At 46.4% G+C, this 12,383-nt stretch overlaps 1 protein-coding gene across 2 annotated transcripts in view; it reads right to left on the reverse strand.

The window, feature by feature from the left end:
* LOC137571118 (uncharacterized) overlaps window positions 1-12,383 on the reverse strand; it is a 209,164-nt gene that overhangs the window by 80,005 nt on the left and 116,776 nt on the right. For both annotated transcript variants that reach the window (XM_068279826.1, XM_068279824.1), the window contains 4 exons: window positions 11,051-11,215; window positions 6,010-6,174; window positions 3,519-3,683; window positions 2,241-2,405 (listed from right to left, as the gene is read on the reverse strand). In XM_068279826.1, coding sequence (XP_068135927.1) covers window positions 2,241-2,405; window positions 3,519-3,683; window positions 6,010-6,174; window positions 11,051-11,215 — 660 coding nt within the window. The remainder of the gene's footprint in view (window positions 1-2,240; window positions 2,406-3,518; window positions 3,684-6,009; window positions 6,175-11,050; window positions 11,216-12,383) is intronic.

Below are 12,383 nucleotides of genomic sequence, written 5' to 3' on the forward strand. Positions count from 1 at the left end.
TGGTCAAGTTTATTTGGAGGAGTTCGAGTTTTCAAGTATTGGGGTCGTATTTCTTGTTGAAGAGAAGAGCATATCTGAACTGTGGTAGTTAGATATGAAAAAATAGTGTTTATGCAAGGTTTTAACCACCCTGGCGTTCTGATTAAATCGCCAGGGTGGCTGCGGGAGGGTTTTTTTTAAATAAAAAAAAAACTATTTCATGCAGCCAACTGAAAGTTGGCTGCATGAAAGCCCACTAGAGGGCGCTCCGGAGGCGATCTTCCGATCGCCTCCGGCGCCCAGAATAAACAAGGAAGGCCGCAATGAGCAGCCTTCCTTGTTTTGCTTACATCGTCGCCATAGCGACGAGCGGAGTGACGTCATCGACGTCAGCCGACGTCCTGACGTCAGCCGCCTCCGATCCAGCCCTTAGCGCTGGCCGGAACTTTTTGTTCCGGCTACGCTGGGCTCAGGCGGCTGGGGGGACCCTCTTTCGCCGCTGCTCGCGGCGAATCGCCGCAGAGCGGCGGCGATCAGGCAGCACACGCGGCTGGCAAAGTGCCGGCTGCGTGTGCTGCTTTTTATTTCATTCAAATCGGCCCAGCAGGGCCTGAGCGGCAGCCGCTGGCGGTGTTGGACGAGCTGAGCTCGTCCAGACCGCTCAGCTGGTTAATAAAGTTGGTTAATCAACCTCAATCGTTTATTTCACTTATTTATTATATTTGTATTTACCAAATAAAATTGGCCACGGCCTTTGAAATGCCAGCTCTGGAGTCTTATTTGTCTGTCATTTATGTTAGGTTAAGTTGAATTGGGTTGGGGGTGGTATTGTCTACAGGCCCATAAAGTTTACAAACATAACATTAAGCCTTGTGAGAGCGGACTCCGTCTATTCTATTCTAGTGTGATGAGCTGAAATTTGGGGTTTTCGTCATTCCGGCACAAAATGTGCAGTTACAACACAAAATTGTAATTCATAATTATCAGAAAATTTCAAATTTTGTGTCATATTTTTGTATTAAATCATAATTTTAAGAAAATGACAGGAAATGTATGGGTCATTTTGTGTTTTAGATGAAAATTTTTCCCCAAAAATACTTGAAATTACAAAAATTTTAGTAAATGTGAAAATGTCATCACATAAACAATCATAATCAGGAAAATGATTGTAATTATTATATAGAATCGTAATTACAGAAAACATCGTGTATGGTGGTAACTAGGCAAACATTTAGCAAATGTATTTTTTATCAGGATTTTCCCATTATGATTGTAGTTATAATGATGTAAATGAGTTAGAATGGTTATGAGCACATTATGATTGTCACACGCCTATTCCTACAGGCTGTCATTGTTTCCAGCAGCACCTGCTGTGTACAGAAACGTCACACATTTTATTATCGATAATAAACCGAATGCAAACATTTGCATAGTGCTTTTCTCCTGGGACACGCTCAAGGGGTCACCCTGCAGTGTTAGGGAGTCTTGCCTAAGGACTACTTACTGAATAGGTACTAATCTTAGCCTGGATTCAAGCCTTGGTTACCTATGGTGGTGCCCTTAACCAGTACACTATCCAGCCTGACAGAGACAGAAACAGAAAAAGAGAAAGAAAAAGAGAAAAAAAAAACAGAGACAGAAACAGAGAAACAAACAGAGAAATAGACAGAGACAGAAACTGAAACAGACAGAAACAGAGACAGAGACTGAAACAGACTTGTCAGCACATGTGAATGGCCACTATGTGTAGCGCAGGACCTGTGATGCATCTGTTACATGCATTGGACTGGTCTGGTATTAGCCGGTCCTTACACACACAAGTCCCTCATCCCTCACCAATGACAGGATCTCTGCAGACATTGTCAGCACATGTGAATGGCCACTATGTGTAACACAGCACCTGTGATGTATCTGTTACATGCATTGGACTGGTCTGGTGTTAGCCGGCCCTTACACACACAAGTCCCTCATCCCTCACCAATGACTGGATCTCTGCAGACATTGTCAGCACATGTGAATGGCCACTATGTGTAGCGCAGGACCTGTGATGTATCTGTTACATGCATTGGACTGGTCTGGTGTTAGCCGGTCCTTACACACACAAGTCCCTCATCCCTCACCAATGACTGGATCTCTGCAGACATTGTTACACATGTGAATGGCCGCTATGTGTAGTGCAGGACCTGTGATGTATCTGTTACGTGCATTGGACTGGTCTGGTATTAGCCGGTCCTTACACACACAAGTCCCTCATCCCTCACCAATGACTGGATCTCTGCAGACATTGTTACACATCTGGCTGCAGCATTTCTTCCTCCCCCCGCAGTCGCTGTCATACGTGCATTCTGTAGTGTTCAGCTTGGTGCAGGCAATGTGGGACACTGTACCAGCAGGCATGAAAGGGGGACACAATCCATTCTTGGGAACTGGAAAGAGAAAGAAGACATAAAGCTTAATAATAAAATAGATCTTCCACAGCTGACGGTAACACAGGACTATTGTCAGTGATGTAGCTAGAGATTATGGGGCCCCATAGCAAAGCTTTCATGGGGCCCTCAGATGGAGGCACTCTTATGCAATGCCACCTGCCCCTACCCTATGGGTGTAAGTTACTTTGGCAATTTACATTCTCATGCAATCTACACTGCACACAGTCCATGGGGGCTCTGAGACAAAGTCAGAGGGTGGAGGAAAGCAAGAAAGGCAATGGTGAATACAATAACTTCTTGCCAGCCTGACAGGAATGAAGAAACAGACAGAAACAGAGAGTCAGAGACTGAAACAGAGACAGAGACAGAAGCAGAGACAGAAACAGAAAGAGACAGAAACAGAAACAGAAAGAGACAGAAACAGAGACAAAAACGGAGACAGCCACAGAGTAAGAGACAGAAACAGAGACAGGAAACGAAACAGAGACAGAAACAGGGACAGAAAGAGAGACAGAAACTGTGACAGAAACAGAAAAAGAGACAGGGGCAGAGACAGAAACAGAGATATAAACTGTGACATAAACAGAAACAGAGAAATAGACAGAAACATAGAAAGAAAAAAAGAGACAAACTGAAACAGAGACAGAAACAGAGATATAGACAGAGACAGAGATATAGACAGAGACAGAGACAGAATTAGAGACAGAGACAGGGACAGAAACAGAGACAGAAACAGAGGCAGAAACAGAGACAGCGACAGAAACAGAGACAGAAACAGAGGCAGAGACAGAAGCAGAGATAAAAACTGAAACAGAGACAGAAAGAGACAGAAACAGAGACATAAACAGACTTGTCAGCACATGTGAATGGCCACTATGTGTAGCGCAGGACCTGTGATGTATCTGTTACATGCATTGGACTGGTCTGGTATTAGCCGGTCCTTACACACACAAGTCCCTCATCCCTCACCAATGACTGGATCTCTGCAGACATTGTTACACATGTGAATGGCCGCTATGTGTAGTGCAGGACCTGTGATGTATCTGTTACGTGCATTGGACTGGTCTGGTATTAGCCGGTCCTTACACACACAAGTCCCTCATCCCTCACCAATGACTGGATCTCTGCAGACATTGTTACACATCTGGCTGCAGCATTTCTTCCTCCCCCCGCAGTCGCTGTCATACGTGCATTCTGTAGTGTTCAGCTTGGTGCAGACAATGTGGGACACTGTACCAGCAGGCATGAAAGGGGGACACAATCCATTCTTGGGAACTGGAAAGAGAAAGAAGACATCAAGTGTAATATTAAAATATATCTTCCATAGCTGACGGTAACACAGGACTATTGCCAGTGCTGTAGCTAGAGATTATGGGGCCCCATAGCAAAGCTTTCATGGGGCCCTCAGATGGAGGCACTCTTATGCAATGCCACCTGCCCCTACCCTATGGGTGTAAGTTACTTTGGCAATTTACATTCTCATGCAATCTACACTGCACATAGTCCATGGGGGCTCTGAGACAAAGTCAGAGGGTGGAGGAAAGCAAGAAAGGTAATGGTGAATACAATAACTTCTTGCCAGCCTGACAGGAATGAAGAAACAGACAGAAACAGAGAGTCAGAGACCGAAACAGAGACAGAGACAGAAGCAGAGACAGAAACAGAAAGAGACAGAAACAGAAACAGAAAGAGACAGAAACAGAGACAAAAACGGAGACATAGAGTGACCAGATTTTTGTGGGTCCAACCTGGGATGGGGAGGGCGAAAAGTGGGGAGGACTGCGCAGCGATAAAGACTGGGGGGAGGTGGCGAAAACGGGCGTGGCCATGACATTGTATGGGCGGAGCTAACGTAATGATGTAACAGCGAGGCACAAGAAAGCAGTGTTAACGCCATGATGTGGACAAACGAGACTTTGCATCATGGGTGTGCAGAAACTGTGTGATGCTAATAGTATACCGTAACCACAAAGCAGCAAACATAGCCATCTATGACCATTAAATAATAAATGCAGTAACAGTTACCCCGGACACCAGAAAATAAACGCAATAGGCAACATGTCAGCACAAAATAACCGCAATGCAGGCAACATGTCAGTATAAAATAAATGCAATGCGGGCAAACATGTCAGTATAAAATAAATGCAATGCGGGCAAACATGTCAGTACAAAATAAATGCAATGCGGGCAACATGTCAGTACAAAATAAACGCAATGCGGGCAAACATGTCAGTACAAAAACGCAATGCGGGCAACATGTCAGTACAAAATAAACGCAATGCGGGCAAACATTTCACCAGAAAGTAAACGCAATGTGGGCAAACATTTCACCAGACAAGAAACGCAATGCAGGCAAACATTTCACCAGAAAAGAAACGTAATGCGGGCAAACATTTCACCAGAAAAGAAACGTAATGTGGGCAAACATTTCACCAGAAAAGAAACGCAATGCGGGCAAACATTTCACCAGAAAAGAAACACACTGCGGGCAAACATTTCACCAGAAAAGAAACGCACTGTGGGCAAACATTTCACCAGAAAAGAAACGCACTGCGGGCAAACATTTCACCAGAAAAGAAACGTAATGTGTGCAAACTTTTCACCAGACAAACGCAATGCGGGCAAACATTTCACCTGGAATAGAAAGCATTTACTCACCTGGCAGAAGTCTCCGGCCTCTGGCGCGCTGCTCCCGGGACCACATTCCTCCTGCTCTTGTCTCCCGCGCTGACAGGGCTACGGCAAAATGGCGCCCGAAGCCCTGTACTGGAGACACAAATAGTCTCCAGTACAGGGCTTCTGCAGCCATCTTGCCGTAGCCCTGCTCGCCTGCCGGTGTCGGAACAGACACCGGAAGAAGGAGGCTGGAGCGGGGCTGCAGGCAATGAACTGGCACGACGTCTATAGACGCCGCTGCCAGTTCATGAGGAGAGAGTGGCCAGAATCCCGAGGCCGGGACGTCCCGCTGCTGAAAGCGGGACGTTTCCCGGGACCTCATTCAGCCTGGGACAGCGGACCCCGAATCCGGGACGCGTCCCGGGCAATCCGGGACGTCTGGTCACTCTAGGAGACAGCCACAGAGTAAGAGACAGAAACAGAGACAGGAAACGAAACAGAGACAGAAACAGGGACAGAAAGAGAGACAGAAACTGTGACAGAAACAGAAAAAGAGACAGGGGCAGAGACAGAAACAGAGATATAAACTGTGACATAAACAGAAACAGAGAAATAGACAGAAACATAGAAAGAAAAAAAGAGACAAACTGAAACAGAGACAGAAACAGAGATATAGACAGAAACAGAGATATAGACAGAGACAGAGACAGAATTAGAGACAGAGACAGGGACAGAAACAGAGACAGAAACAGAGGCAGAAACAGAGACAGCGACAGAAACAGAGACAGAAACAGAGGCAGAGACAGAAGCAGAGATAAAAACTGAAACAGAGACAGAAAGAGACAGAAACAGAGACATAAACAGACTTGTCAGCACATGTGAATGGCCACTATGTGTAGCGCAGGACCTGTGATGTATCTGTTACATGCATTGGACTGGTCTCGTATTAGCCGGTCCTTACACACACAAGTCCCTCATCCCTCACCAATGACTGGATCTCTGCAGACATTGTTACACATCTGGTTGCAGCATTTCTTCCTCCCCCCGCAGTCGCTGTCATACGTGCATTCTGTAGTGTTCAGCTTGGTGCAGGCAATGTGGGACACTGTACCAGCAGGCATGAAAGGGGGACACGATCCATTCTTGGGAACTGGAAAGAGAAAGAAGACATAAAGCTTAATAATAAAATAGATCTTCCACAGCTGACGGTCACACAGGACTATTGTCAGTGATGTAGCTAGAGATTATGGGGCCCCATAGCAAAGCTTTCATGGGGCCCCCAGATGGAGGCACTCTTATGCAATGCCACTTGCCCCTACCCTATAGGTATGAGTTACTTGGGCAATTTACATTCTCATGCAATCTACACTGCACACAGTCCATGGGGGCTCTGAGACGGTAACAGTAAAAAAGGGCGCAGGAGGCTAGTGGACAAATCGGGCGCTGCCATTCACTCCCATAATAAATATCGTTTAATGGGCGCCCGATAGGAAAAAAGGGCGCCGGAGAAAAATAACGTTTTAAAAGCGGCGCCCGGAGACTTAATGTTTTATTACTGCTTCTCATGATTACACATTATTTAATGATTTATACATTTTTTAATATTATTTTTAAACGAAAAACAGTACAATATTTTTTCCAAACATTATTTTTAAACGAAAAACAGTAAAATTTTTTTTTTTTACATTATTTTTAAACGAAAAAACCGCACAATATGTTTTTGAAACATTATTAATGTTTATCACAGGGGGGTCTTAGGTTTAGGCACCAACAGGGGGTCTTAGGTTTAGGCACCAACAGGGGGGTCTTAGGTTTAGGCACCAACAGGGGGGTCTTAGGTTTAGGCACCAACAGGGGGGTCTTAGGTTTAGGCACTAACAGGGGGGTCTAGGGGTTAGGCACCAACAGGGGGGGTCTTAGGTTTAGGCACCAACAGGGGGGGTCTTAGGTTTAGGCACCAACAGGGGGGTCTAGGGGTTAGGGGTAGGTACAGGGAGGGTTACTTAGGCACCAACAGGGGGGGTCTTAGGTTTAGGCACCAACAGGGGGGGTCTTAGGTTTAGGCACCAACAGGGGGGTCTAGGGGTTAGGGGTAGGTACAGGGAGGGTTACTTAGTAATTTTTTTTTTAAACGTTATTATACGTTTCACTATTTAAAGAGGAACTGTAACGGTAAAACGTCCCCTGGGGGGTACTCACCTCGGGTGGGGGAAGCCTCAGGATCCTAATGAGGCTTCCCACGCCGTCCTGCATCCCTCGGGGGTCTCGCTGCAGCCCTCCGTACAGCGGTGACGCAATATTTACCTTCCTGGCTCCTGCGCACGCGCTCTGACGGCTGTCGGCTCTGAAGTAGGCGGAAATACCCGATCGCCGTCGGGTCCGCTCTACTGCGCAGGATCAAGTTTCCGGCGCCTGCGCAGTAGAGTGGACCCGACGGAGATCTGGTATTTCCGTCTATTTCCGAGCAGAATGCAGCCACAGCGCCCCCGCTGGAGCCAGCAAAGGTAAATATTGAAGCTACAGTCGGGTCTGTCGCCGGCTGTTCGGAGGGCTGCAGCGAGACCCCCGTGGGACGCAGGACGGCGTGGGAAGCCTCATTAGGATCCGGAGGCTTCCCCCACCCGAGGTGAGTACCCCCCAGGGGATCTTTTTCAAGTTACAGAGTCTCTTTAAACGAAAGATTAATGTTTTTACAATTGCCGATTTAATGCACATTATTTAATGATTTATAACTTTATAAAACATTAATTTTAAACGAAATACAGTACAATACATTTTTAAACGTTATCCATTCTTATCGTTTAAAACCCCGCGCCCTTTTTTCCCAGCGCCCCTTTTTAACGTACGCCTCTGAGACACAGTCAGAGGGTGGAGGAAAACAAGAAAGGTAATGGTGAATACAATAACTTCTTGCCAGCCTGACAGGAATGAAGAAACAGACAGAAACAGAGAGTCAGAGACCAAAACAGAGACAGAGACAGAAACCAAAACAGAGACAGGAACAGAGACAGAAGCAGAGACAGAAACAGAAAGAGACAGAAACAGAGACAGAAACAGAGACAAAATGGAGACAGCAACAGAGTAAGAGACAGAAACAGAGACAGGAAACGAAACAGAGACAGAAACAGGGACAGAAAGAGAGACAGAAACTGTGACAGAAACAGAAAAAGAGACAGGGGCAGAGACAGAAACAGAGATATAAACTGTGACATAAACAGAAACAGAGAAATAGACAGAAACATAGAAAGAAAAAAGAGACAAACTGAAACAGAGACAGAAACAGAGATATCTTCTATATATATAATAGACTAAGTGCCTCAACCTTCAAACAAGAAGAAGAAGTACTTTGCATGAGAAAATGTATGCGTGCTCAAACACCAAGTTTAAGGCCTCTTTTCCACAGACTGTTGAGCTGTGTGCTCAGCAAGCAGTTACCAGGCAGCAGTGAGCAGATACCAGGCAGCAACAAGCAGTTACCAGGCAGCAGCAAGCAGATACCAGGCAGCAACAAGCAGTTACCAGGCAGCAACAAGCAGTTACCAGGCAGCAACAAGCAGTTACCAGGCAGCAACAAGCATTTACCAGGCAGCAACAAGCATTTACCAGGCATCAGTGAGCAGATACCAGGCAGCAGCAAGCAGTTACCAGGCAGCAGCAAGCAGTTACCAGGCAGCAGCAAGCAGTTACCAGGCAGCAGAAAGTAGTTACCAGGCAGCAGAAAGCAGTTACCAGGCAGCAGTGAGCAGTTACCAGGCAGCAGTGAGCAGTTGTGAGCGTTTGAGAGCCATTCCACTGCCTATTCACAGTCCATGGAAAAGAGGCCTTACCCTAGCAAGTCTGACATTGCAAATCTGGCCTAATTGGCTATTCATGAGGCAATGCTCATGCAAATGCATGCACAAACCAATACCACAAAGCAGTCACCCTGCTACATGCTACATTAGCACTATCCGGCTTAGTGCACACCAGAGCGGTTCGGCAGCGTTTTGCGATCCACTTGCGGCTGCAGATACGCTTGGGTAATGTATTTCAATGGGCTGGTGCACACCAGAGCGGGAGGCGTTTTGCTGAAACACATACTCCCGAGGTGAGGCATTTTTTGGATTGCGGAGGCGTTTCTGCCTCCAATGTAAAGTATAGGAAAAACGCAAACCGCTCTGAAAAACGGCACTTCAGAGCGGTTTTGCAGGCGTTTTTGTTACAGAAGCTGTTCAGTAACAGCTTTACTGTAACAATATATGAAATCTACTACACCAAAAACGCTTTACAAAACCGCAAAATGCTAGGTGAAATGCTACAGAAAAATAAGAAAAAGCGTTTCAAAATCTGCTAGCATTTTGCAGATATGCTAGCAGTTTTTGGTGTGCTCCAGGCCTCCAGGAGCGCCACGGGGAGGATTCCCAATGCCCCCTTTTTATACAACTGGGGGGACCGCAGGGTCCCAGGCTCTCTCACTGCCTGGAAACCACAGCGGCACCCCGGAGGGGGAGGCTGGGTGGCGTGGACGACCCCCCCCCCCCAAGTGTGGCCAGCGCCGGGGAGAGCCGTCTGCACCCACCTCCCAATATTAAAAACAGGCACTTACCTTAATGTCCATTGTGTTCTGCTACATGCGCATTAATTTGGGGGCACCACATGAGAAAGGAGAGAAGCATGGGTCACCCCGAGCTTTAGAGCTCAGGGCTGGCTCACATACAGCACTCCAGAGGGAGGGGGGAGGGGAGGACAGGCGCACTCAATCCAGGGTTCACACCACCGGAGCAAGCCATCCACCACCTGCCTCCAAAGGATACAAACTGCACAAAATGCTTTCCATGAGAAAATTAATGTGCATGTAGCAGAAGCCAATGGACGTTAAGGTAAGTGGCTGTTTTTAATATTGGGAGGTGGGTGCAGACGGCTCTCCCTGGCGCTGGCCACGCTTGGGGGGGGGCAGCTGCGCCACCCAGCCTCCCACTCCGGGGTGCCGCTGTCGTTCCCAGGCAGCGAGAGAGCACTTTGCAGTATTGGTTTTTTGACCCTGCATAGTTTGGCATGTGAAAGCAAATGCATATTTGCATGAGCATTGCCTCATGAATAGCCAATTAGGCCGGATTTGCAAAGCCAGACTTGCTAGGGTTAAACTTGGTGTTTGAGCACGCATACATTTTCTCATGGAAAGCCTACTTCTTCTTGCTTCAAGGTTGAGGCACGTACTCTATTAGATAGATAGATGCGGCGTATGCTACGACGCGGGTTGGCTAGTAGACAGAAACAGAGATATAGACAGAGACAGAGACAGAATTAGAGAAAGAAACAGAGACAGAGACAGAAACAGAGGCAGAAACAGAGACAGCGACAGAAACAGAGACAGAAACAGAGGCAGAGACAGAAGCAGAGATAAAAACTGAAACAGAGACAGAAACAGAGGCAGAGACAGAAACAGAGGCAGAGACAGAAGCAGAGATAAAAACAGAAACAGAGACAGAGACTGAAACAGACTTGTCACCACATCTGAATGGCCGCTATGTGTAGCGCAGAACCTGTGATGTATCTGTTACATGCATTGGACTGGTCTGGTATTAGCCGGTCCTTACACACACAAGTCCCTCATCCCTCACCAATGACTGGATCTATGCAGAGATTGTCACCACATCTGAATGGCCGCTATGTGTAGCGCAGAACCTGTAAAGTATCTGTTACATGCATTGGACTGGTCTGGTATTAGCCGGTCCTTACACACACAAGTCCCTCATCCCTCACCAATGACTGGATCTATGCAGAGATTGTCACCACATCTGAATGGCCGCTATGTGTAGCGCAGAACCTGTAAAGTATCTGTTACATGCATTGGACTGGTCTGGTATTAGCCGGTCCTTACACACACAAGTCCCTCATCCCTCACCAATGACTGGATCTATGCAGAGATTGTCACCACATCTGAATGGCCACTATGTGTAGCGCAGAACCTGTAAAGTATCTGTTACATGCATTGGACTGGTCTGGTATTAGCCGGTCCTTACACACACAAGTCCCTCATCCCTCACCAATGACTGGATCTCTGCAGACATTGTTACACATCTGGCTACAGCATTTCTTCCTCCCCCCGCAGTCGCTGTCATACGTGCATTCTGTAGTGTTCAGCTTGGTGCAGACAATGTGGGACACTGTACCAGCAGGCATGAAAGGGGGACACAATCCATTCTTGGGAACTGGAAAGAGAAAGAAGACATCAAGTGTAATATTAAAATATATCTTCCATAGCTGACGGTAACACAGGACTATTGCCAGTGCTGTAGCTAGAGATTATGGGGCCCCATAGCAAAGCTTTCATGGGGCCCTCAGATGGAGGCACTCTTATGCAATGCCACCTGCCCCTACCCTATGGATAGGAGTTACTTGGGCAATTTACATTCTCATGCAATCTACACTGCACATAGTCCATGGGGGCACAGAGACAAAGTCAGAGGGTGGAGGAAAGCAAGAAAGGTAATGGTGAATACCTCAAGTACCCACTGGGCCCTCTATACTCCAGTGCCCCATAGCAGCTGCTATGGCTGCTATGATGACTATTGCCACTCTTTACATTGAAGGCCATGGCCCCCAGGTCTGTGGTTAGTTGCTTTCATCATCACATTTTCTCTGTATGTTAAAGAGACATTGAAGCACAATATATATATATATATGCTGTATATATATATATATATATATATATATATATATATATATGATATAATTAATTGGTTGTGTAGTACAGATAATTACTAGAACATTAGTAGCAAAGAAAATATTCTCATATTTTTATTTTCAGTTATATAGTGTTTTTTATAACATTGCCTCATTCTCTAATATTTGCAGTTTACACACTACTCAGCATTCTAAATGATTTTACAGAGCAGAGCAGGCCAGTGAACTATTGACCTGTCCTCTGCAGGAAAAAGAAAATACAATGGGCTTGATTCACAAAGCCATGCGAACTGTTAAGCACGGGTGTGCTAAACAGTTGGCATGTGAAGTGCCGTTCGTGGAGTTTTGCATGCACAATTTGCCGTGATCCGCGCGGACCGCGGCAAATTGCGCGCGCAAAAGTCCACGATCGCGCGAATCGCAGCACTTTGCGCACGCAAAAGTCCGTGAACGGCACTTCACGTGCAAACTGTTTAGCACACCCGTGCTAAACAGTTTGCACGGCTTTGTGAATCAAGCCCCATGATTGACAGTTGAGATAATAAGCTTCAGACAGAGCTCTCTGCCACTGGACTCTGGACACTGGACTTAACTCTTCCTGTACTGGAAACAATATTAGACTTATTCCTCTAATGTTTTATTTCTTAGCTGTACTACACATACCAATCATTATATCAATGTTGTTTCCTTCCC

This window comes from Hyperolius riggenbachi, chromosome 4 (genome assembly GCF_040937935.1).
Source record: "Hyperolius riggenbachi isolate aHypRig1 chromosome 4, aHypRig1.pri, whole genome shotgun sequence".
In the NCBI taxonomy this organism is placed as follows: Eukaryota; Metazoa; Chordata; class Amphibia; order Anura; family Hyperoliidae; genus Hyperolius; species Hyperolius riggenbachi.